At 58.9% G+C, this 24,635-nt stretch overlaps 7 protein-coding genes across 7 annotated transcripts in view; 3 read left to right on the top strand and 4 right to left on the bottom strand.

The window, feature by feature from the left end:
- The window catches only part of P884DRAFT_259207 (uncharacterized protein), a 3,625-nt gene extending 1,476 nt beyond the window's left edge, over positions 1 to 2,149 (top strand). Inside the window, exons 4-5 of the mRNA XM_069441323.1 lie at positions 77 to 1,094; positions 1,207 to 2,149. Of these exons, the coding sequence (XP_069297792.1) occupies positions 77 to 1,094; positions 1,207 to 1,955 (1,767 nt within the window). The 3' untranslated portion in view covers positions 1,956 to 2,149. The remainder of the gene's footprint in view (positions 1 to 76; positions 1,095 to 1,206) is intronic.
- A 201-nt stretch (positions 2,150 to 2,350) lies between these two features.
- P884DRAFT_291873 (Endoribonuclease L-PSP/chorismate mutase-like protein) lies at positions 2,351 to 3,225 on the bottom strand. The gene is made up of 3 exons (XM_069444128.1): positions 2,979 to 3,225; positions 2,665 to 2,826; positions 2,351 to 2,572 (listed from the first exon to the last, which is right to left on the bottom strand). The coding sequence occupies exons 1-3, from the start codon at positions 3,086 to 3,088 to the stop codon at positions 2,437 to 2,439; spliced, it is 408 nt and encodes a 135-aa protein (XP_069297791.1). The 5' UTR covers positions 3,089 to 3,225; the 3' UTR covers positions 2,351 to 2,436.
- A 1,212-nt stretch (positions 3,226 to 4,437) lies between these two features.
- Positions 4,438 to 6,908, bottom strand: P884DRAFT_299480 (uncharacterized protein; the record flags this gene model as incomplete). Its single annotated transcript, XM_069444690.1, has 3 exons — positions 4,438 to 4,483; positions 4,636 to 6,481; positions 6,599 to 6,908. The coding sequence occupies 3 exons, from the start codon at positions 6,906 to 6,908 to the stop codon at positions 4,438 to 4,440; spliced, it is 2,202 nt and encodes a 733-aa protein (XP_069297790.1).
- A 444-nt stretch (positions 6,909 to 7,352) lies between these two features.
- On the bottom strand, positions 7,353 to 9,867 carry P884DRAFT_223163 (uncharacterized protein). Its single transcript, XM_069439549.1, has one exon. The coding sequence runs from the start codon at positions 9,662 to 9,664 to the stop codon at positions 7,613 to 7,615; it is 2,052 nt and encodes a 683-aa protein (XP_069297789.1). The 5' UTR covers positions 9,665 to 9,867; the 3' UTR covers positions 7,353 to 7,612.
- A 2,060-nt stretch (positions 9,868 to 11,927) lies between these two features.
- On the top strand, positions 11,928 to 13,289 carry P884DRAFT_299478 (uncharacterized protein; the record flags this gene model as incomplete). Its single annotated transcript, XM_069444689.1, has 1 exon — positions 11,928 to 13,289. One exon carries the CDS (start codon positions 11,928 to 11,930, stop codon positions 13,287 to 13,289), a length of 1,362 nt encoding a protein of 453 aa, XP_069297788.1.
- Positions 13,290 to 17,303: 4,014 nt separating this feature from the next.
- Positions 17,304 to 19,972, top strand: P884DRAFT_269476 (uncharacterized protein; the record flags this gene model as incomplete). The annotated part of the gene is made up of 2 exons (XM_069442272.1): positions 17,304 to 17,682; positions 17,754 to 19,972. The coding sequence occupies 2 exons, from the start codon at positions 17,304 to 17,306 to the stop codon at positions 19,970 to 19,972; spliced, it is 2,598 nt and encodes an 865-aa protein (XP_069297787.1).
- An 885-nt stretch (positions 19,973 to 20,857) lies between these two features.
- Positions 20,858 to 23,930, bottom strand: P884DRAFT_200046 (uncharacterized protein; the record flags this gene model as incomplete). The annotated part of the gene is made up of 6 exons (XM_069438268.1): positions 20,858 to 21,134; positions 21,233 to 21,688; positions 21,753 to 21,898; positions 22,005 to 22,427; positions 22,480 to 23,703; positions 23,772 to 23,930. The coding sequence occupies 6 exons, from the start codon at positions 23,928 to 23,930 to the stop codon at positions 20,858 to 20,860; spliced, it is 2,685 nt and encodes an 894-aa protein (XP_069297786.1).
- Between the last annotated feature and the right edge of the window lie 705 nt (positions 23,931 to 24,635).

Below are 24,635 nucleotides of genomic sequence, written 5' to 3'. Positions count from 1 at the left end.
CCCCCCTCCGCCCTCCCTCTTCACCCCTCTCTCCGCCCGCTCGTACTCTCCTCGACTGGTCTGACCTCAAAGACAGAGAGAGCAAAGCCCCGAGTTCATGTCCACCATCGACATCTACGACGTGGAGAGCCGCGAGTGGTACCGGCAGAAGACCACCGGTGGACCCGGCCAGCTCGCGCGCGGGTGTGCCGTCGTCGCCCGCGCGCAGGACGGCTCGAGCTTCAATATCTACTACTATGGTGGCTACGACGGTATTCACATGACGGAGCGCTACAACGACGACGTCTGGGTCCTGTCGCTGCCATCATTCACCTGGGTCAAGCTGACGTCGAGCCAAGTAGACGGGCGCGCTGGGCACAAGTGTGTCACCCCGTACCCCGACCAGATGCTGGTCATCGGAGGATACCCATCCCTCCAGGGATATCTCCCCGCCTGTCTCCGGGAAACGATCAGGGTGTTTAACCTCTCCACGGGCGAATGGCTGGACCGGTACGACCCTGCCGTCTACGCCAACTACACCGTCCCCGGCGCCGTCGTCGCCAAGATCGGCGGGTCCGGCACCGGGGGCGCCACGGCGACGAGCCCGAGTCCGTCCTGGGACGCGACCGAACTGGCGAGCATCTTTGCCAAGGAGTATCCGACGAGCAAGATCACGACTTACTACCCGTACGCCTCAAACGCGCCGGTCAACAACACCAACCCGAGTGCGCCAACAACCCCGGCCGACAAGGACGAAGGTGGTGGCGTGCCGTCGTTCCTTCCGCCCGTCCTTGGCGTCGTGCTCGGATTGGTCTTCGTGACCATGGTGGCTGTCCTGATCCTCCTCTGGAGGCGCCGTAGGCTGCTGCGTAAAGGCGGGGGCGCTATGAGCGAGGCTGGCACCATAGACACCAACAAAAACCGCATAGCCTTGTGGCTGCGCGGTCAGAACAACACGTCGCCCGAGGTCAAGGCTCCGACGGTGGCCACCTCATCGGACTATTTGCCTGTGAATTCGACAGAACCCACAGACCACAGCCCTGGTACTAATGCGACCCCCTTGTCGATTGCCGAGATGATGGACACCGGAGTGCAGAGGCCGGTCGAACTGCCAGGTATGTACTGTACATACAAGACACCAGCTTTGTTTGCCCGCCCAAAACCCCCTTCCCTATGCGTAGACAAACGGCGCGCGCGCTTCGCTTCTCCTGCTAAACCTCGGCGCAGCAGACACAGCCAGGCCAGCGGAGCTCCAGTCCTCCAAGCCCTCCCCTGAGGCAGCAGTCGCCATGCAAGCCTCCCTCAACAACCACGCGTACTACCGGTCCACCCACCAGACCGGCCACGCCAACTCGTCCGCGTATTACACGGCTCCCCCCGTCCCGCAGGAGGAGTCCCCCATCCTGCACCGCCCGGACTCGGACGCCCTGGGCCGCGCGCCCGCGACTAGCAGCGCCACCACCCCGACGTCGGCCGGCACGTCCCCCGTAACGACGGGGGCCCCGGCGCAGGGAGCGAGCGGCCGGTCCAACAAGGTGGTCTCGGGCATCTCGAGCCTCTCGGAGCGCGACCGCGCCCACCTGCGGCAGATCAGCGACACCACCGTGTCGTCGGTGACGACCGCCCCCGTCGGGCCGAGCGGCACCACCACCGCCACCACTACTACCGCCAACAATGCCAACAACCTTGCTACCGGCACCGGCGGGAGGGAGACGGTGATCAGCAACGTGAGCTTGCTCAGCAGCCCGGGAGGCGGGCCGCCGACGGTGGTGGAGAGCCCCGCGGCCGTGTCGCCCCCGACGGCGACGGCCGGGCCCGGCGAAGGGGGGGACTACCTGGGCATCAGGCCGCCGACGGGGTCTCAGCAGCAGCAGGGTGGGCCGGGACCGTCGAGTCCGTCGAGGCGGAGCGTCTTCTCAGAGAATCTGGATAGCGGGACGACCGGGAACACGGGAGGACAGCGGCAAGGGAGATGAGGAGGCGCGTGGTGGACGGGCACGAATTATGAATTGACAGTGGTGGAAAGAAAGAAAGAAAGAAAGAAAGGCAAAAAAAGTGGGGGGGGGAAGAGCCTTTCTTCGGTTACCCATATATATATGTCTTGAGGAGTGTAATCTGTGCGATGATGACGATGAGCTCAGCCTGGCGTTTGGGTCTCGGGATGGTTGATACTCGGGTGGCTTGGATCGGTCTCTCCTTTTTTACCTGTTGGCGGGCTTTTGGGTCGAATCCGACTTTCTTGTCCCTGCCGGTCTGTTCGATGCTAATTACTTGATAATGTTGATAGAACGTATGTTGAGTGTGAGCTTGCCGGGCCTGAAAGGGCAGCAGGCTCACGCGCCCATCGTGTTTGATATCTAAAGAATACCCTGAACGCAGAGATTATGCCTAACCAGCCAGAGACGCTTGTTATCCCCTGGTTTTCCGAGCCCTCTAGCATGACGCGTCCGCTACGACTTACTCCTTGGACTCGGATGCAGCCGTCTTCCTCGCCGTAACCTCGATCTCGATCTTCATCACTTCCTCCATCAGGCCAGCCTGGACCATGGTCGCGGCCGGTCGGACATGTCCCAGCCACTTTCGAAGGACAGGCCTAAGCCGGCAGCTTAGCTCCAACGGGTCCCGATCGTGTGTGCGTGTGCGTAGTTATGTGGCAGACAAGAGTTAGGGAGGAATAAAACTCACCACGTCTTTTCAAAGTCCCGCCTGTCAGGCAAGATATACCGCACCCTGACGACGTCGGCCATGTCGGCGCCCGCCTCGGCAAGGGCGGCCGCGATGTTCCGCATGCACTGCTCCGCCTGCTCGGCCACGTCGTCCGAGATGGTCCCCGTCTTGTAGTCGTATCTACATGCCCCCCCCCCCCCCCCCCCCCCCCCCCTTTTTTTTTTTTTTTTTTTTTTTTTTTTTTTTTTTTTTTTTTTTTTTTTTCGTTACGTTTTACGAGGTCCCTTCCCAAAAGATAAGAGGAAGCAAAAGAAACAGTGCGGGAGCCTCACCCGGTGCAGCCAGAGACGAAGACCATGTCCCCCGAGACGACGGCGCGCGAGTAGCCGATCTGGGCCTCGAAGGCCGACCCGGACGAGATGAGTCGTCTTCCGGTAGCCATTATACCCGGCAGAATCTCGACAACTGCGAAGACAATCCTTGATTCGATACGGATATGAACCTCGATTTCGAGGCGATCCCTTGTCAAAGGGAGGGAAAGAAGGGGATTCGGAGTGAGTGAGTCACGACGCCTCCTCTTACAGCCTCCAAAATTCTAACTTAGTGCGATACCTGCCGCCCAATGAACAATACGCAGGAGACCCACGTACCTCGCTAAGAGTGCCGAGTGCTTGGGAAGAAGAGGTAGGTATACGGATATTCCACCCCTTTCTTTGTGATCCGCCCCTCGAACCCATTATTTGTTCCCCGAGCTCCGAGGCTCCAACGGATCTTTGCGTAGGGTAACAACAACACAACTCTTCGTGACGCTGCTTGGAGACGCAGGAGGAAAAGGTAAGAAAAGAAATAAAAAAATAAAAATAAAAATAAAAATAAATAAAAGAAAATAATAAAAATGTGAGTCATGTCGAGAGCCAGCTTCTAACAACGAGTCTTATGCCGCTCGCCCTCTTGAATCCTCTCTCTCTCTCTCACTCATCATGGCCCAATCCAACCCAACTGATCGCATCGAACTCGCGTTTTTTTTTTGCCCGGCTTACTTGTACTTGTTCAAGTTCTTTCTGACAAAATCGATCTCGACTTCCGTGCGGCGCTGCTGTTGTCAAAATCATAATGTGACTGGTGGCAGTGTCCCTTTTGGAACGAATGACTTGCATGAACACCCTCAACCTGCAGCTTTCTACCATGGCGGGACCAGAATGCTGGCGAAGCCATATGATCACATATTTCTGGTCCCTGAGATCCTTGAAAGGGCCGATTCCATGAGTTCAAGATCTGTTGAGCTCGGGTTTGAGTTGTCTGCCGGTTACAGGGCCCCTACACAGTATATGCCGGCCACGCACTGAAAAACGACTCCTGGGCATGTGATTTAAGCTAGTGTTTCCCCAGTCTCGCAGCACAGCGCTGGTGTCATGTTCGGCATGGGGGGTGGAGGGCACATTGGTGGTGTCCGTAGAGCAGCAGCAGCAGCCCGGCGTGCTACGACTTGGAAACCACACCCACTCTCTTTCCCCCAATAATACCGATAGACTACTTACTGAGTAGAAGTTACGCGGACTACAAGAACAATTCCACTTTACGCCTGCCTGCCTGCCTGCCTGCCCGTCCACTCCAGTCATGAAACGCTTTTTGCCCCAAACTCCCGAGACAACTGCTGCCGAATTAGCCAACGCTGCTGTCCTATTGAAACCCGTCGCCAGCTCCCCGCGCTCTCCCTGACTCACTCTCTCGCCGATTTTGTTTTCCATTTCATCTCTCTTCTTCAAAACACATCCAGTGCCTCAGTCAGCCTCACCCAAGCATCGAATGCGACCGGATTCCCTTAGGGCCCAGTTCACTGCAATCAACGAAGTTAGCATTTTACGCGAATTATTTTTTTTTTGTTTGGTTTCCCCGGCCGCCCCCCCTCCCCCCTTCAAACACGGAAAAAGGGAGCCTAATCTATAATCTATGGGAAGGGGAGAGGAATCAAGCAGCGAATTTACTCACTTATAATCGACCCGACTCAGGCTCATCAGCCGCTGCGCCTCGAGGCCCTGCGCGTCCAGGTTATGGATGCAGAAGGCCAGCCGGGCGGCGACCTGGGCGCCCAGGAACATGGCCTCCTCGAACCCGTGCTTGGCCCATTCGGTCAGGTAGGTGGGCAGCGGCGCCAGCCGGATGTTGGTCGGCGTCTGGCTGTGGAAGTGGTGGCTGGTGCCGCCGCCGCCGCCGCCGCCGCCGGCGTCGCCCGCGCCGCCCGACCCGGCCGCCGCGCTGTTGGCCCCCGCCATGTTTGCCGTCGTGGCCGCCTGCAGCAGCGGGTTGACGTTGCTCGAGGTCGGGAGCTGGTGCGGGGCGCCCGCGAAGGACGAGGTCGGCGTCTGCGACCCGGTTCCGGACGGGGTGCCCATGTTAGAGGGCAGCTCCGACGTGAACATGGTGGCCGAGCTGGGCGAGATGTGGTGGCGCGCCTGGAGCGTCTGCATGATGTTGTCGCGGAGGCCGCGGATGCGCGCCCCGTTGCCGACAAAGACGATGTTCTCCCAGCACCCGGGGCGCATGTACATGTCCTCGATGCCCTGGACGGCCCGGTAGATGGCCGTGACGATCCGGTCGATCTCCTTGCGGTCCGCGAACTGGAACCGCTCGAGGCCGACCTCGATGTCGCGACGGACACGGCGTGTTACCCGTTCTGTCGCCGTCGGCCCGGGCTCTGATGATGGCTGCTCTTCCGAGGGAGGTTGCGGTTGCGGTTGCTGTTGCAGTTGCAGTTGCGGTTCCGCTTGTCGTTGCTGTTCCTCCTCCTGCTGCTGCTGCTTCTGCTGCTGCTCTTCCCGCTGGGCTTGTTCTGCCTGGGCTTGTTGCGACTGCGGCTCGGCGGCTGCCTCCGGCTTGGTTGTATCGCCGGCCTCGCCTTCGGCGGGCGCTTCGGCCGGTGCTTCGGCCGGTGCATCGGTCATGTTGGCATCCTGATCGCCGCCATCCTTAGTGCCGTTTTCTTGGGCCGGCGGCGCAACCGGGACATCCTCCGTCACGAGCTCCTCGTAGTGAAACACATTTCGGACCTTCTTCGAGTTGGGCAACCGGACCGGTTTCGGAGCATCACCGCCCCCGCCCTCTTTGTCTTTCCCTTTTCGCCCGGCCTTCCCCTTCTCGGCCTTCTCCTTCTCCTTCTTGGCCAGGAACTCCCTCGTCTGCCCGCTCGCGACGATGTTGGCGACATCCAGCACGCCGTCCTCCTCCACCGCATTGACCTCCGTGCCGGTCCCGGCCTCGTCGTCCGCGTCCGCCGCAAAGCTCTTCGCCGCCTCTCCGATCTTGGACGCCTCGCTTCCCGGCGCTCCCGCTACCGTCCCCGATAACGAGGCTTCCGTCTCGACCGGCAGCTCCATCAGTTCCTCCCGGTCCGGCGCGTACGGGAGCACCTCGCAGATGGGACTCTTCTTGAGCTGCTCGGCCATGTCGTAGTCGAAGCCCTTCCCCTCCAGCAGCTTCAACAGGCGCCTGGTGAAGACCTCGCCGCCGCTGATCTCCTCGTCCGGCCCGACGTCCTTGTGCGACACGACGCGGCCGTCGTGGATACACGTGACGTCGACCTTCTCGTAGCCGACGTCGACGACGGTCATGTTGGGCCACTTGAGGCCGTACTGGGTGGCGATGCCGCTGTGGATGAGGCACAGGGCGGGGGTCTTTGTCTTCTCAAAGACGTAGCGCGCGATGGCCTCGCAGTCCGGGCGCGTCCATTGCGGCGACGCCATCAGCATGATGGGCGTGTTGTGGTAGGTCGTCGTCAGCTGGGAGTGGACGTGTTCGAGGAAGGCGAGGAAGGCGTCCATGTGGACGATGCGGCCGGCTACAGGGGGAGAGAACAAACGCGCGAGAGCGCGCCACCTCGTCAGAACATCGCAATCGCAATCAGGGATGGGGTGAGGGGGAAAACGGGAAACCGAGAGCAAGGAAAAACACGTACCCTGGATGGGATAAACCGCCCCCTCCACCGAGTCCACGTCCTCGACATACTCCCACTCCTCTTCCTCCCCCCCGGCGGCACCCTCGGCGGCGCCCTCCTCCTTCTTGGCACAGCCGTCTCCGCCCTTCCTCCGCTTGTACGTGTGGTAGGGCCGCCAATTGTCCGAATCCACGTCCCGGAACATGCGCGTGGGGAACCGGTGCGCGGGCGGCGTCAGCTCGCTGCAGCCGAGCTGGGCGAGGGTGGTCTGGCTGCCGGGGCAGATGACGAGCACCTGCTCCTCGCGCCACTTGCCCGTCTGGCTCGACATCGCGGCGGCGAAGTGCGGCGGCTGCGACCTGACCTGTACCTATAAGCTGTGCGTAGGGCAATGTGCAATGTGCAGCGTGCAGCGTCGTCTTTCCTTATTTGTTATCCGGGGGGTCGGTGACTGTGGATGAATTCCCCTTAGCAATCAATGGCTGTAGCAATCTCGAATCGGCCCCCTGCGACTGCGGCAGAATGACGCTCCCAACAAACGTCTTATGTTTCGGTGGGTTGGCGCGGTTGCTGCTAAGTTCGCGGGTTTGCGGTTTGGCTGCGCTAAGCGGCGCGTGCGCGCGTTGCGAGAACAAAGCAGCAGGAAATTTCCCCCGGGGGGGGACAGACCTTGGCTGGGTGGATTACGTAAGTCAAGCTACTTCCAAAACCACCCCCCTCCCCCTCACCCTCCCCTCTTCTTCCTTTCCCTTCCTTTTCCAAATCTTGGAAGTGTATTAATAGATTGATTGCAAGAGCAACGCTGCTGCTCTCTGTTTATCAGTGCATATGTAAGGTGACAGGATGGTTATGTCTGGTCCATTAACGTATTACTCGGTGAAACTACTGTCAGGCCATAAGCCTTCTCTTGGGTATTGCCATCCCTACAAGTACGCGCGCATGTCAAAATTCGGCAGAGTCTGTTCCATACCGACTCTGCTCATGTTGCCACCTTTCCCCTTCTTCTCCTTCCTTCCGTTGCCTTCCCTGTACCCATCAAACAAAGACGATATCGATTATCACGTCACAAACCTCGGCCAACGTCGGCCACTTTCCCTCGCGCAACGTCGCGGTAATGCTTTTGACCGGTGGTTGAGAGGGCAGGCCCGTCTCTAGATACCTCATCTCGGCCCCCGACAATTCCCTCTTCTCTGCCGCGCTCCACTTGCGCTCCGCCTCCTCCTTGGCCCGGCGCAGCACCTCTTCCTCGTTCTCCGTCTCCCACAGGTTGCAGCGCGTGCACTCGGTACACTTCCTGCCGTCGCCGTGCGGCCGAAAGTGCTGGCAGAAGTGCTGGTACCCGTTGTCGGCTCCCTCGCCGACGCCGCCGATGTCCTTGCGGCAGACATAGCACATCTGGTAACCGCAGGGACAGGTCAGCTTGTTGCAGCCCGAGTTCTTGACGAACGACATGTTGCAGCGGGGGCACACGCGCTTGACGGCCATGCTCATGGCCTGCTCGACCTGGGTGCGCAGCGCCACGAGCGACGACTCGTTGCACACGTGAACGTCCGTCCACGCCTTCTCGCACGCCAGGCACGACGCCCGCCGGCATTCCGGGTTGACGCAGTTGAAGCGGAGACCGCGCCGGCGCCGGCGCCGGCGGACAATGGCCGCGCGCATCTCCGTCATCAGCTCGTCGCCAAACGTCCGTTTAGAGTGGACGAGAACGGTGACGAACAGGACGAAGGCGAGCAGGTAGCCGAAAAGGATGAGCGGCAAGAGAAAGGGCAGGCAGCAGAAGCAGAGGGTGCACAGCACAAAGGTATTGACGCTCTCCGTTCGGAGGCGCAGGTCCGATTCGCTCACGGGCAGATAGATGTCGTCGACCTCGGCGTAGCCGCAGAACGGGCAGCGGACCAGTGGGAGGTTGCTCGCCACGAGGTTGTGGTCCGCGAGGCGCCGCTCCAGCTGGCGCAGGACCTCGGCGCCGTTCCTCTCCTGGAGCATGGCCCGGTGGATGTGATCGGGAGAGATGCAGCCTTGGCACTCGGTCGACTCGGCGGCCGGGCACCGGAGGCTGCCCGTCTCCTTGACGATGCTCCGCTGCCAGGCCTGGCCAAACACGGCCTCCGATATGCAGTGTTGCACGCACCGGAAGCAGATCATGTGGCCGTCGGCGTTGCACGATGTGAACTCCTCAAAAGCCGACTCGGCGAAGCAGCAGGCACACTCAATCATGCTGCCGGTCGCCTCCGCCTCCGCGTTGTTCAGCTCCATCGCCATCTGGCGGTCTTTGGCCTCGCGATCGGCCCGGGCGCGTTCCGTCAGTGGCTTAACAAGTGCTTCAAAGAGCTCCCGGTCGAGCTCGGCATTGCCTGTCGATTTGAGGGTCGGCACCATCGAGCCCCGACCGGTCGACTTCCAGATGATCAGCGGGTGGTTCTCTGCCTCCGTGGCCGTCACGGGCTTCCTCCGTAGAAACAGCGAAGAGATGGTGAAGCGCCAGGACTTGGATGACAGGTCGACTAGCGTTTGCCGGGCGTCGAGGTACGAGTAATTGTGTTCCGCCAGGACGGCGTTGATGGCCGAGCGCGAGAGGCCCTTGAATTCGTGCCAAGCGAGATTCTTCACGGCCTGTTTGTATTCCGGGCTCCTGAATGTCTCCTTCTTGGGGACCAGTTCTTCCGCTGGCTGGTCGTCCTTTGGAGCGACCCTCCATCGGCCCTTGACCCACGAAACGCGATTCTTCAGCAGAGCGTCGGCGACAAGAGCAAGCCTCGATTCACCATCGAAACTGGCGAGCATATCCCGGAAAACCTGTATCTGGACGTCGGGGAAGACAGCGGCGAGGGCTTCTAAGCAGGCGTTCAGCTCACGAAGGTCTGGCTGTTCGGGGTCGAGAGGCCGCAGCTCAGATTCTGTTGCGATATGCTCGGGCGTGCTCGTCGACTTTGGCTCGGGAACCGACGTCGTCGAAGGCGGCAATGCGGTGCTCTTCGAGGATGCGCTCTTCGAGGATGTGCTGTTCGAAGGCGTAGTCTTGGGCGGACCCTTTGGTTTCATCGCGCGGTCGCCCGGGATGCCAAGGAGACCCGTGAAAGCCATGTTGCGTGGCCTGCGGATGTACGATGTGCCGATAATCTCATACTGGATAGGAAGTGAGTTTCCGGGTGGGCTACCTCTGCGTACTCTGCAGATTTTCGGTCATGGTAATGTCGCGTGGCCTTGTGGTTGGCAAGCAGCCTCAATCACAGCAGGTAACGACGGGGCGTTGCTTCGTTTTGTGAGTGGGTTGCTTAGCGAGGTAGTTACTGAATGCAGTCACTGACTCCCAACAGCCCTGCAAACGTTCTCCCCTTTAGTTACCCCAAATCTGGCCCGTGCAGCACCAGAATGAGGGACCAGGCGGGGGCCGCGGGGTGCGATGGGCCCACGCAGGTGAGCCAAGACGGGCTAGAAAACTTAAATCTGGTTCTAGTGTAGTGTACGAAGCGTTCCATGTTCACTTCTGCCAGTCCAGGGGCATTCCTTGAACGAAGCGACCCGGACCTTGGCCGTTGACACTTGCGCAGTCGTTATTCGTATGTCTTGCTACAAGTGCCGCTCACCTCGTCTTCGCACGCCTGACCGAATGAGGTAATAATATCGCCATGTTCGACTGCAAAACAAGACAAAAAAAGGGCACATTGAGCGCGCGCAAGTATTGTGGACGGGCTGATAACTAAATCGTATGTTGGATACGACAATGCATTTCTTGCTGCCTTTGACTGCGCTACTACGTAGAGAGAGGCGCAGCAGTGGGATTGTTGCTCCACTTGCTCCGCACATGTCGAAAACCTCGAGAGCTGCGTTTCGCGGATGACGGCAAATCGCGCCCTCGACGTGCTCTTTGTTTGCTGCCCAAGTTTGGAAACTTGGTCCCCCAGCCTGGGCACCCAACGATGTGGATGGCCGGAGCTCGTGTTTTGTCGAGGCGCAACTTGGCTCGGCGAATAATGTGACTTGAGTCAGTGAAGGTGAGGCCACAAGCGAATCATCGAGTGTCCAATGCTGGTCGGCATTTAAGGGGAGGGAAGGCAGGGACAAAAAAGACAAAAAGCGGGAGCAGCTGAGTGCTCGTAAAGAAAGCACGAAGCACGGAAGTAGAAGGATCTCATCCGCGATGCGGGGCACGCACCGCAGGCACACTCCCCCCCATCGCGCTGCACCGGGCGCGCTGCCCGCCTTTTTGAGGTCATCGGTTTGCTCCTTCTCCCGCCATTCTGGGCTGGCACCGTTGAGGCCTCGAGCGGCGGAAACTTTCTCGCCCGCTGCTACTTCTTCGCCTACCACGGATTAAACCCTATACGGGAAAAGCTGCATCTCTCGTCAGCTTTGCCTGCGCTGCTGACACTGACCGACCAGGATACCTTCTGGAAGCCGGCAGGGCACCTGTCGTCGCTGAGGTCAACCCTGATCCGCGATATGACGGCGGTAATCAAAGCCTCCTTCCACGCAAGGGACACAGCAAATCGCTCATCTCGCTAATCTGTGAATGGCGCTCTTTTGGGGGAGCAAGAAGAAAAAGGGCGGGCATGTTAAGATTCTCGATGACCTGTCACACCTCCATTCCATCACACGAGAGCGGGCCCGTTTCTGCTCACCGCCCACCGCCAGTCCGCTCTTTCGGGACCCCCAGTGGCCCGCAACCGACGCTGGGAATCCACCCGGGCCCAGCACATCCATGTGGCCCCGTCGTGGCTTGCAGATTTTGTTCGGCCAGCGAGCCCTGCGGCTGGCCGCCCCTGCTCCCTCTCCCCTGCCTCTTTGGGTGGCCTGGCCCTGAATGGAACCGAGCTCTGCCCCTGGTCTGTCTTGAGCTCACCGACTTCTTGCCCCTCCCCGCCTCATCAGTCGGTCGCTGTCGGAACCGCTCCATCTCGACCTTTTCCAGTGCTTTCCCGAAGCGGTGCCCAGCGTGCCGATGATGTGCCAAGTATCCGTAACTAACTAACTAACGCAAGGGTCAAGACAGCGGGGCCTGCGCAGGATGTGCGTCCAGATCCGACATGCTGGCCAGACAAAAAGAACTAACTAGGTAGCTGACAGTTCCTCTGTGGTACGGAAAATCAAAGCGGGTGATTGGTCCCAGCCTCTCTCTGTCAGACGCACGACGCAAGCTCTCTGCTTGGCGGTGTATAAGTCGGCGCGTCCTCCAACCCGTGGTCCCAAGTCCAACGTTTTTAGCTATTTATTTCAAATCGCTCTCGACGTCCTTCCTGTTTTTGTCATTATTCTTCTGGTGGACGTCTGCCGCACTCTCTGCTCGATCCAATGGGCCCAGCTGGTCACATCTCTGGGCTTGTTAGGTGATTCCTGTTGTCCCAGCATGGATTCCCTCCCCGTCGAGCTGGTCCGACTTGTATTCCAGTACTGCGATCCCGCTTCGGTAAGAGTCCTCCGTCTGGCGTCGAGAAGGTATGCCGACGTGGGCTACGAATATCTGCTTGAACCGCACTTCAATGCCGTCGAGTGGCGAGACGACGTTTCGCGGCTGTGCAACATCGCCAACCACGACCGACTCCGCGGCGGCATCCGGTCCCTGACTTTCAACTTCGCCAAGCTCGACGAGGACTATGCCCGCCAGACCACCTTCTTCCAGCACTGGCTTCGGGAGGCCGAGCAGCCCAGCACCCTCCTGCAGTACGCCTGGACTCGGTACTACGAGCTAGAAGGGGAGGCCCGCAAGCTCCCGCCCTTCCACTCGCGCTCCGCCGCGATCGAGGACGCCTTCAAGCGGCTGCCGAACCTCCGACATGTCGAGATCACACACACCAAATGCCCCTACGACATCCCCCTCCTGCAGGACGTCTTTCAGGTGCGCACCTGCCGCAAACGCGACCGCGGCCAGGCCTGCAAGAACATCAACGCCGTCGTGTCGGCCTTCCGCCACGCCCGCCCCGCCTCGCTCTCCATCGACCTGCTGCCGCTCGAGATCTTCCGGCTGGCCGACGACCGCCGGCTCTGGCTCGACTGCGCCCGCTCCTTCGCCAGCCTGTCGCGCCTCGACCTGGTGCTCGACACGCCGGCCAACCTCCTGCCCGCCTCCCGCTCGCGCGCCGTCAACGGCCTCGGCGGCGTGCTCCACTCGAGCGTCAACCTCACCCACCTGAGCCTCGCCTTCCAACACTACCACGCGCCCGCCCAGAAGTTCCACCTCTCCTTCCAGGCCCTCTTCTGCGGCTCCGACTTCGTCTTCCCCCGGCTCACCGACCTGAAGCTCGAGGGCGTCAGCTGCGCCGAGGACGACCTCCGCGGCTTCCTCCTCCGCCACGGCGCCACGCTCGAGCGCCTGCGCCTCGGCGGCCGCGGCCTGGCCAAGCCGTTCGAATGGAGCATGGGCGGCGTGCACCTCCATCAGGGCTCCTTCCGCGGCCTGTTCACCGGCCTGCGCGGCCGGATGCCCCGGCTGAGACGGTTCCACATGGAAGGGGACGCCGAGGCCGGCGATTTCACGGCCAGCTCGAGGGAGGTCTACATGTTCCGGCCCGTGACGGATGATGACTGGGCACCGCTGGGCGGTGGCAGCGGTGGCGATGCTGCCGCGGCGGCGGCTGGGTATAGGGGCAAGCGCGTGGAGACCCTGGGCGCGTGCGTCAAGGTTGTGGACTCTCTGGCGCTGGAGAGGTACTTGGTTGAAGGGGGCCGGTATCCCCGGCTGGGAAAGGAGGAGGTCGGTGACGGTCTGTAAGGAAGAGGGAGCACACGAACACCACACACCAACACGCACACAACCACATACACCCCACACACGAACGTAATCGCTGCAACATACATACATTACATACACACATACATACATATACCACACGACACGAAATGTAAATATCACGACGGCTCACGACATTGACGACTCGTTCAGTTCCAGGCAACGCATTAGATTTGGGTTACGGCTTAATTACACGGGATTTGGGTGGCGCCACATTAGACAGAATGCAAGCAATTGTCGGTAGAATTAAAAAAAAAAAATAAACAAACAGCATCCTCTATTTCGACTCGGTCTACAACCCTTTGTGTCGTTGCGTACAGTTTTGCTTCGCGGTAGAGGTTTCAGTTGCTCGCCTCTGAGGTCTCAACTCTGACGCTGGTCAGTTCTGATGATGTGTGGGAGGCCTTGTAGATAGTTCGGAGGGTCGAGCATCTAAAGGAGACGGAAATTAGACAACAAAAAAATGGAGGTGTAAATCTCGAAAGAAGAAAAGGGGGATAGAGACGGATGGGGCAAACGGTACAAAAGTAGAAGTGAACTGTTTCCCCTTTGGGTCAATAAGGCGATCAATAATCTGGGTCGTTAAGTTACATCGGTGGGTGGCTTCGAAGCAGTACGACCATGAAAAAGAGGAATGACCGGACAGAGGGGAACAAGGCTCGCAGGGCAGGGCTGTATATAGTGTACTGTCACTGAACAACATACACCTCCGTATGCCCTCAAATATTTATTTATTACTTTTTTTTTTTTTTTTTCATTTTGGCTCGACTCTGCTAATGTGAACCGAACAAGTATTCAAAGCCGACGGACCGCGACATGACAGGCACCAACGCAAAGCCTCTTCTCATCCCCAATCCCCCCCCCTCCCTCCTCCAAGCTGCGTGAGAGTGGAGGCCTGCAGTACCATATTAGACCTAGCTCAGCTCGCACTCTCGCGCAGCGGCGGACAATTCGGAAACGAGCGCGGCGGGGGTGCAACGGGCTGACAAGGGCCAGAAGTCGTGAGGCGCGACAAATGAGCGGGAGGAAGAGTAGGAGGCTCAAGAGGCACAAGCACAGCAGCAACTCAGCTTTCCGGCGGTTGGCCTTGTCCCCGGCGCAACGAATGACCGCGACACCATCACACCACAACACAACATCCGATCCAGGTTGGTTGGCAGAGGTGGTTCTCCCCTCGGCGTTTGGCTGACAGAAGTCCATCTAACTATACGTATTTCCTGAAACGGCTCGTACGTGCTGTACAAGGATCTGTCTCGTGTTGCATAGCCAATACCTTCAAGATATATGCATACATACATACATACATACAAACATACATTCACCGCGAAGGGCGGCTGTCAATGACGAGTCTGTGAGTGTATACGGAGAACTGGAGACAGATACGCACGGTAAGCACTTCCCAGAAGCCGAGAAGGATTAGTTAACGCGTTTCCGTATCGCTTCCTGACGCGGATGAACCCTTGACAATGTACGAAATAGTTATGCATGCATGCGTTGCATGTGCATACGGGAGGTGCCTTGGTGCGCTATACAATGGACCTAACTATGCATGTATGTACGGATCACATACATACGACATACCATACGCATAACCTGGCCTTCTTACCTCGCCCCATTGGCTGCCCGTAGCGTAGTTGGTGTAGGTTGGGGACGTCGACTTGGCTACCTAGGAATCAGCCTGTGCGGCTGTTGAGACTGATCCTTGTGCGTGTGCGGGCCCGACAGTTGAGACAGTTGTTTTGTCTTGCAAGGGCCGACGACGACGACAAGCTTGGTTTGCATCATCATTGAGCGACGCGGTCGAGCAGGACGCGTCCCACAGTAATAACACAGCATCTCCGCGCTCGCGTGCGTGTGTTTCCCTTGGACAGATGCAGCAAAAGGCGAGCAGATAAACATATGAACAGCACAGCCGTTGGATGGCGGTTCAGTCATGTCTCTCTCTTTGAGGGGTCTAAATCTCCCGTCATATCCGACACGCAATCTTCAACGTGAAACCGGGCTTTTTTTTTTTTTTTTTTTTTCGTCGAGAGGATTCCCTCTCTCACCAACCTTATTGTAAGTGCGAAAGGAAAGATCCGATCGGGAAGAAGCCGACCATCCCAATCCTCTTTCCCGGAAGGGCACGCCAAAGCAGTTGACGCTGTAACTGGAGGCAAGAGAGTCTCCCTCGTAGTGTTTTCCTCCGCGTGAGTTCTGGTATCGTCCTGGATGTTGCTACAACCAACACATGCTGCCGTCCGAGACACTCGAGCAACCATGTCTTGGATAAACTTTTGTCTGCTGCTTGTCGGACGCATTCTGGGTTGATGATGACAACGACGACGACGATGATGTGTTGAACCAGCAAAAGGGTCCAGGGTGATCATTTGGAATAGAACCTGGTCAGATGTCGTCGTGCATTGGAGGGGAAATTCACAGGCGAGGCTGATGATGGATACCAGATTGGGCTGAAGTGGTGCTCTTGCGTGATCCCTGAGAAGCGCATGACCCTTGCTCCGGATGGGCCGCTGGAATTATATGGTATGTGCGAGGTATGTATGTATGTACAGTACATACATACCGGGCGTGCATGCCGTGATCTCGCCGCCTCCCGCTGCGGCGCGGAGGGGAGGGGTGCGGGATATCACAGCTAGTGCGATACACGCTCGACGGCATGGGGTCCCGGAGCTGGGAAACAATGAGACAAGTTTCTGGTTCTTCGCAGCTGGCCCGAATGGCAAAGCACTCAGTGGTGCTTACTCTGTATTCCGTAATCACGTTACGCACCTTGGCGTTGATGGTGGAGAGCTTGGTGGGGGAAAAAGCGTTTGGTCCCCACCATCAGGTCTGTCAGGTACTGCACCTGCAAGGTAGAACCTGGCACGCACATGACTAGTACATACCAGTACCGTGCTGAGGCTGGGTCCACGAGGACCGGGCACCTCAGAACCCGACTCAGTTGCACGCAAGGTTTGCAAACAAGCAACATCAAGTATTATTATAATCATGAGCTGGACAATTGGCGTGTCAGTTCAGATTACGGGCAGTGGCAGGTCTCACTAAAATCATGTATGTAGTCCGTAGATAGTCGCATTCCACGAGCACAGGCGCCATTCTTCTGCATTAGACTTCCCTGTCGACTTGGGCAAACAAACAAATGCAAGTCGTTCCTCCTCCCCGTTGTGCCATCCATGCCATCCTCCTGAGCCGACGCCCCTCCTCTTGTGAACCCTACACTCCCGCCACCTTCATCTGGAAATGCCCGGACGGCGCAAGCTCTGAATTGAGAGCAGGCTGTTGGTTCGCGATCGGCAGAATTGGCGCGGACCGGGCTCGACGGCGCATGGCGCCGAGATCATCATCGTCCTGCGCTGGTCTTGTCGACGGCCGTGCCCTTTGCATATTAATGTTACTTTTTTCTCTCCAGGACAATCAATCGTTGTCAGGCACCAAACGGAGCCCGAGACGGAAAGAACTGTGGGCCCACTGGTGCGCCCTGCAGACCGAAAGCCCGGCAAAAGCGCAGAAAAAAAAAATAATAAACTGGCTCCATCGTCATTGCCGCGCAAGGCCGCCCCTGAATAACTAATTAGGAGTGTTGTTGGCCGACAGCTTGCGTGTGGCCCTGAGCAAGAGGTAACTAGGTGCGTCGCCACTGCTGCCGCTCCAGCCGACGCTCGGCCCAGCTTCAACACCCCTGCCGGGCTGAGTGTTCTGGGCTTTTTCAGGTTGCTTTCCGACCGGTGCCGCCGGGCTCTCACGGCTCTTTGGGCGGGGACATCCGGCGCCTGCCCACGTCACTGGCCTCCACAGGCCGCTCCCAGTGGCCCGGCTTCAGAACGCTAGGACCTGGCTCGAAAACTGCTTCTAGATTCCGGTTGAAAACGGCAGCGGCACCCCATTGCCCGCTCTGCCGCCCTCCTCCCCTCCTCCCCTCGCTCGTTACACCCAGCATCGGATTCCGGTGAGCCTGGCGGGGAACAGGTGCCCGTGCCGTCGCGCAGTCGACTCACCATGTATCGCGTCTCGGCTCTGCTCCCCTCGTGGGATCGGTCGAGACAGAGCACCCCCGGTTCCAACAACAACAACAACAACAACAACAACAACAACAACAGCAGCAGCAGCAGCAGCAGCAGCAGCAGCAGCAGTAGCAGCAACACCGGTACCAGCAGCAGCCCCTTGCCGCCAAAGACACCCGGCGCCCTGGACAAGGTATTCGGCTGGGCAGAGAAGATCGTGCCCGCTAGCCGGATCAACACCTCGACGACGACGACGACAACAACGACGACGACGACGCCCGCAGCGCGCACCCGCTACGGACGAGAAACGTATTGGCCAACAACCCTCGATAAGGAGTGCGACAAGGCCGCAAGGATCATCAAGTCGTTTTGCTGTAGGTCTCTTTCAGGGGGCTTTCTCGTTGTTGTTGCCCCTGTAGCTGGGACTGGGCTAACAGGCGCGTAGTTGACGGCTTCCTTTCTCAGGAATCCGACGAGCCGAGTGAACAGAGCGAGACGACGCCGGCGGAATCAGCGTCGACAACAAAGTACATCACTAAAAAGATCCCCCCACGGATTATACAGAATGCCGTGGGCCTCGCCGTCTTTTCGTGCATGCGCTCCGGCCTCTGGATGTCAGGGTCAGGCGGAGCCGGTTTGATCACGGCGCGCAAGGCCGACGGGACCTGGTCGCCTCCCTCCGCAATCATCCTTCACACGGCCGAGCTGGCCTTCCTCATGGGCGTCGACATTTACGACTGCGTATTGGTCATCAACAGCGTCCAGACACTCGAGCTCTTTACTCGCCCGAGGCTGATTCTAGGCGTCGATGTCAGCCTGACCGTGGGCCCCCTCGTTGCGGCCGGATCCAAGGACCCCGAGATCAGGTGGAAGGAGATCGGCGAGACCGTCCTGACGTATGTGAAGGCTAGGGGAAAGCATCAGGCAGTGCAGCTGGACGGCTCGATGGTGACGGAACGCTGCAACGAGAACGAGAGGTTCTACTGCGCCGGCGTCACCATCCTGGATATCCTCGCCGGCAACATTCCCAAGGAAATCCCCCAGATGCGTCCCTTGTTCGAGGTCATCAAGGCCGCCGAGGGCCGCTCCGACTACGACAAGGCGATGATGGAATGGCTTGCGCAGCAGCCAGCGCCTGGCGATGCTGATATCGAGAGCCCTAGGGAGTCTCTCGCTTCCCTCACCTCGCCGACAAAAGTAGCTTTTGGCATCCCGGACGCCAACGATCCGGATCCGTTCGGAGTCATCGGCTTAGAAATGGCGGGCATCGAGATCCGAGAGGCCGGAACCAGGCACCGTCCGACCAGCACGCAGTTTGAGTTTCAGCCAAGTCCCAGCAGTCCTTTGTACGGAAGGTTTAGTCGTCAGAGTATGGACACCTTTGTCTCGAGGAGCAATCGTGGGAGTTGCATGTCGGCGCGTACCCAGGCGACTGCGATGACGGATGCCTGCACGCAGACGGATGTCACGAGCACGGCGGACACGACTTTCAGCCGCGCCAACAGCGACGATGGGAAGGACAGCGTCGAGAGGCTGCCGACCGTTGTGGAACCCGAGGAAGTGGACTACACGAAAGTCGACGCGAGCATCCTCGAGCGGCTGAAACGAAGGACGATGGAGCCAGTGGCGCCGGCACCACCAGCACAGGCCGTCGAAACCAAGGAGATGAAGGGGCCAGGTGGTGTCGCCACCGGGACAGACGGCAAGTCAACCAAAGAGGCCGAAACTACGGACGTTACAACGGCCACCGAGGTCAAGACGATGGAAGACGAGAAGGTTGAGCCTGTCAACCGAGCCGTCGAGCCAGGTGCTGTGAGCGAGGAATCCAGCCCGGAAGCCACCAACGAACAGGACGAAGACGCCGATGACGAAGACGACGAGGACGACGATGAAGAGCCCATCATTTGCGAAGTTGCCACGGCCTCGGCACAACCACCAGCGCGGACCTCCATTCAGCGGCCGCAGATCACGCAAGTAATGCAAGTCAAGGGCGCTATCGTCACCATTCCAAAGCGAGTCCCGCCTCCCCTCCCAGCGCGCAGTCCCGCCCGCGTGTCGCGAGGAAGTAAGAGCGACTTCGGCGATGTGTCCTCGCTCAAGAGTCCCGCCCGAAGCTCATTGCTCTCGATCGAATCTCGCGCCGACGACAACGCCACCACCCCAGAGCAAGACCACGCCCCGGTAACGGCGGGAGGTTCCCCCACACAGGTACCGCGGCCGAGCAGCCCGCGACACATCAAGAACTCATCATCCACCTGCACTGCCGTGGCAGTCGACAAGACCGCAACCGCATCCCGCCCAGCCTCCCTCTCCATTCCCCCCAGCACAGACCGAAACGCGTCCGAGCAGGGGCGTGGAAGCGATGACGAGACTGGGAGCCAGAACAAGACGGCCTCGCCGTCCTCTACGGCCGTTTCGGCCACCCCACAAACCACCGAACCCGCCTCCCCGACAGAGGATGACTCCGACAGGGATCCAACTACGCCCCAGACGGCCGAGACGGACTTTGACACCGCATCCGAGCGTCAGGCCAACGTCGCCAAAAGAGACCAGCTGCGGGAGGAGGCGAGAGTTGGCCGTGATGACTGCTTGAAGGCTGTGAACCTTCCCTCTGGGAGTGCTTCGGAGAAGGATAGAGAGAACGTTGAATCGGCTGCCGCGTGAGCGGCTGTTTGGTCGAGGCCAGATTTCTCGGCCGGTGTGTTTTCTTGTTATTTTCTTTTGGTTCCCCGTCCCCTCTTATCTTATCTTATTTATTTATTTCCGTTTTTGTTCGATCTGTTTGATTATCGACTTTTTGAATAGGCTTTTTTTTTCTCCTTTAAAAACCATCCAAGGATGGCTCGAAGCAGGGGACGGCTATGGGCGAACAAACGGTCAATTGGTTGGTTCATGGCTATGACGCGACACAGCGCGGACGGGTTACCGAGCAAGACGTGATGGAGAGAGAGAGAGAGAGAGGGAGAGAGAGGGAGATCATGCCGGAGAGCTGCTTGGTTGTCATCTGTTTCTGTTTCTAGGTTGGCGGGGTTTATCGGTTGTTTGGTCGGTTGGCTGGTCGGTATTGGTCTGGTCGGCGTTGCTACAGTGGTTGAGCTGCTTCTCCGGAGCCAGCATCATCCCGACGGCTTGTTCCAGCCAAGTACAATGTTTTCATTTAGGGGATGGGGCATGGGCTGGGGGTGGCAAGCAAGGAAGGGAGGAGTTAAAAACATTTGAGGGAAAGACCGTGAAAAGCACGGATTATGATACCCATTCGAATGGACGACGGCATTCGACTTGAGAGAAACCACGCGAGTAACCCGTGGGAAACGGAATCAGGGCAGAACATTCATAGATGCTAATGATACACTCTAAAGAGTCGGCCAACCCTTGAATCCGCGCTAACCTTCCTTATGTGCTCACAAACTCATCGAGCGCCATCTCCCGGAATAAGAGGTCCCATCTCCCCAAACTGCCATCGGTTTGTTTTGCGTCCTGCGAAATCCCTTTCCCACTTCTTCCATCGCCCCCTTCCCTCACGGCGGGACTCGGGCTGTGAGTAGCCGCCTAGACCAGCTCGGCCGCCGCCCCGCCGATAGCCAGCTTGCCCGTCTCCTTGACCTTGGTCTGGAAGATGACCTTCTTGCCTCCATCCTCCTTCCACATCTCGGTCACCAGCGTCTGGCCGGGCAGCACGGTCCCGGCAAAGCGCACCTTGATGTTCTTGAAGCGGCCAAACTGCTCGTAGACGGCCTTGCCCGCGATGCCGAAGAAGCAGAGGCCGTGCAGGATGGGCACCTTGAAGCCACCCATCTTGGCGAAGGCTGGGTCGATGTGCAGGGGGCTGTTTTGTTTTTACGTGTCGCGGTCAGCATACGTGTTTGTCTTTTGCCTAGCAGCGGGTAAGAAAGAAAGAAGGAGAGGGGGGGGGAGGAACGTTACTTGTAGTCACCACTCAACCGGTACAAGGCGGCCTGTTCCTCGGTCGTCTTCTCCTCGACCACGACATCGGGCGCGCGTGCGGGGGGCTTGTTGGCCGCCGTGCTGGCGCCCCGGTCCGCCGGCTTCTTCTGGCCGCCGAAGCCGCCGCACCCGCGCAAGAAGACCGTCATTTCGTTGTAAAAGACGTCCTCGCCCGTCTCGGCGTTGACGGTCGTCACGCCCGACTTAACAATGGCCGCATTGCCCTTGTCCACAACCTCGAGCAGCTTGGCCTTGGAGATGAGCCGACCCGAGGTAGGGACGGGATACTTCCTGACCTCGAGGTACTGCTCGCCGTGGAGGAGCATCATGGGGGAGAAGTTGGGAACGAGGTCGTCCAGGTTGTATGGGGTCTCGGCGTCGAAGGGGGGGATGACGCCAAAGGTGGGAATGGCTTGGAAGTCCTCGTTGCCCTCGCTAGATGCGACGGCGTCAGTTTAGGGCGATCCCAGAAGCTGGAACGAACGAGAGAGGATCTTACAAGACGTAACGCAGATCAGTCCGCTTGGCACCGATGCCCAAGTTGTACAGCATCACGTCGCGCTCGGTGAACTTGAACTCGGTGCCCTTGCCCTCTGCCTTGAGGGCCTTCTGGATTGCGTCGAGGTACTTGTTGGTCTCGGCACTCTACGGAAACAGACGCGTTAACAAAATCATGTATTCTACATAATGCCTCATGATGCTATAATACATGGTAGAAGTGGAACATGCGGGACAGGAAGCAAAATCATACCTTTCCTCCGCCGCTCCGGTTCTCCATGTTGGCCATGATCTTCTGCAAGCTGTCCTGCGTCTTCTCGGGGTGGTCGGCCCGTTCGTCGAACGTGACGATGCGCTCCCAGTTCTTGACAACGGCCTCGGGAGTAAGGGGCACATCAACGGGGAAGCCGTGGCCGCCGGAGCGCTGCCACCTGGTCTGGCCAACCCAACCGCTGCCAACCTCGTACAGGCCGCCCGTCGGGTTGGGCACCTTGTCGCTGCAGAGCGCGAGCACGAGGGGCGCAATGTATTCCGGCTTGAAAGCCTGGACAAGCTCCTCGGGAAGGATGGTCTTGGTCATGGCAGTGCCGGCGTTGGGGGCAATGGTGTTGACGTAGATGTTGTACTTGGCACCCTCGAGGGCCAGGGCGCGGGAGAAGCCGAGAATCGCGCATTTCTGTTCCAGTCAGCAGAATGTTCCGCGGTCCCGACTTCTTTGGATCACTTACCGCCGCAGAGTAGTTGGCCTGGCCGAAGTTGCCGTAGATACCGCTGGTGGAGGTCGTGTTGACGATGCGGCCGTACTTCTGCTTCAGGAAGTAGGGCCAGGCAGCCTTGGTGACCTTGTAGGTGCCGCGGGCGTGAACGTTCATGACGGGATCCCAGTGGCTGTCGTCCATGTTGGTGAAGGCCTTGTCCCGCAGGATGCCGGCGTTGTTGATCACGATATCGATGCGGCCAAACGCATCAATGGCCGCCTTGACCACGGCATCACCATCCTCGGCAGAGAACTTGGCACCGACGGCCTTGCCACCCAGCTTCTTGATCTCGTTTACGACGCCGTCAGGGTTGACAAGGTCGTTAACGACGACCGCAGCACCGGCCTTGGCAAAGGCCAAGCAGTAGGCACGGCCGATACCCGCACCACCGCCGGTGACCAGGGCGACACGACCGGCAAAGTCGATCTTCTCGCCCTGCTCGTTGGGGCCAAGCTTCTGCGACTCCTCGAGGAGCGTCAGGAAGTCGTTGGGGCCGCTGGGGTACTGGGGGTTGGAGAAGTCGGTCACGCGATCCCACTTCTTGAGGATCGCACCAGGAGTGTAGGTCTCGTCGCACTTGAGCAGGAGACCGCTGGACCGCTCCCAACGGAGCTTGGCGATGTGACCGCCGCCAACCTCGAAGATGGAGCCGGACTCGGTCGTGTTGTTCTTGTGCACCAGAACAGCCACCAGGGGGACGACCCACTCGGGCTTCATCAGCGCCAGGACATCTGGCGGCATGACGGTCTCGGTCATGCGGCTAGCAGCAACGGGCGCAATGACGTTGCAGATGATGTTGTACTTCGCGCCCTCCTTGGCGAGAGTCTCGGTGAAGCCAACCATGGCGAGCTTGGCAGCCGAGTAGTTGGCCTGGCCGAAGTTGCCGAACAGACCGGCGGCAGAGGCCGTGTTGATGACGCGGCCGTACTTCTGCTTGCGGAAGTAGGGCCAGGCGGCGCGGGTGCACTTGTAGCTGCCCTTGACGTGCACCTTGAAGATCAGGTCCCAGTCCTGGTCCTTCATGTTCTTGAAGCTGATGTCGCGCAGGATACCGGCGTTGTTGATCAGGATGTCGATGCGGCCGAACGCCTTGATAGCCGTCTCGATGATCTTGTCGCCGTTCTCGACGCTGTCATAATTGGCGACGGCCTTGCCGCCGGCGGCCTTGATCTCGTTGACCACGGCATCGGCGGCCTGGAGGGTTGGAAACGTTAACCGTTCCCGGTTCATAAATGAATAAACGCAGCAAGATGCGAACTGACCTTGGTGTCATTACCCTCGCCCTTGAAGGACCCGCCGAGATCATTCACGACGACGCTGGCGCCGCGCGACGCAAAGAAGGTGGCATAGGCCTTGCCGAGACCGCCGCCCGCGCCGGTGACGACAACGACCTGGCCGTCGAACCGCAATTGATCCGCCATGTCGATTCTGGATGGATGTGTGAAAAATGAGAGAGAATGGGAAAAGGAACAAAAAAAATGGCGGTCGTGGAACAAGAGCGTCGCAATCAAGCTTACTCCGGTGTTGATTGCGGGAAGAAAGACGGCAGGAGGACGTAGGCCGGAAACCACACACGTCTATAACTATAAGCGGGAGCACGTTTGACGTCGGCAAGTGCTGCCAGCACTGAGCTGCCGGCGTGTTAAGCCGAGGCAATACGGTTGGTACTTCGCCTCGCGCATTCCATCCCCACTGTTAGCCAGCATTGCCGAGAGCGGGGGATGCTGCCGAAACCACTGAACGGGCTCCACCGTGACGCAGGGCCATTTTCACATGCAACTCGCCGTAGCCTGTGCCCGGTCACCGACCAGCCAATCAGTCGAGTTTCGCGTTGCGGGTGACCTTTTCCAAACGGCAGTGCCGGCGCAACATTTTGGAAGCATTTTCGAAACATCTCACACGGAGGGTACGAGACTCGCGTATTTGCTGGCATATTTCGCAATGAGCCTGAATTCGACCGGTTACTGACAGGAGCAGTCCAAGATACGCCGGGAAGAGTAGCCCGCCCAGGAGACCGCAATGTCAATGCCAGACCGAGGCCAGTGGCTGCACCCGGGTCCGGTGGCCCCAGCATCCCTCGAGGTTCAAGCCCGTCACCGGTCGAACTCTGCAAGGATGGCAAGTTT

The sequence above is a fragment of the Thermothelomyces heterothallicus genome (assembly GCF_042370625.1).
Source record: "Thermothelomyces heterothallicus CBS 202.75 unplaced genomic scaffold P884_scaffold_10, whole genome shotgun sequence".
Taxonomy (NCBI): domain Eukaryota; kingdom Fungi; phylum Ascomycota; class Sordariomycetes; order Sordariales; family Chaetomiaceae; genus Thermothelomyces; species Thermothelomyces heterothallicus.
Note: the sequence above shows the minus strand (reverse complement) of the source record. Positions and strands in the feature narration are given on the sequence as shown.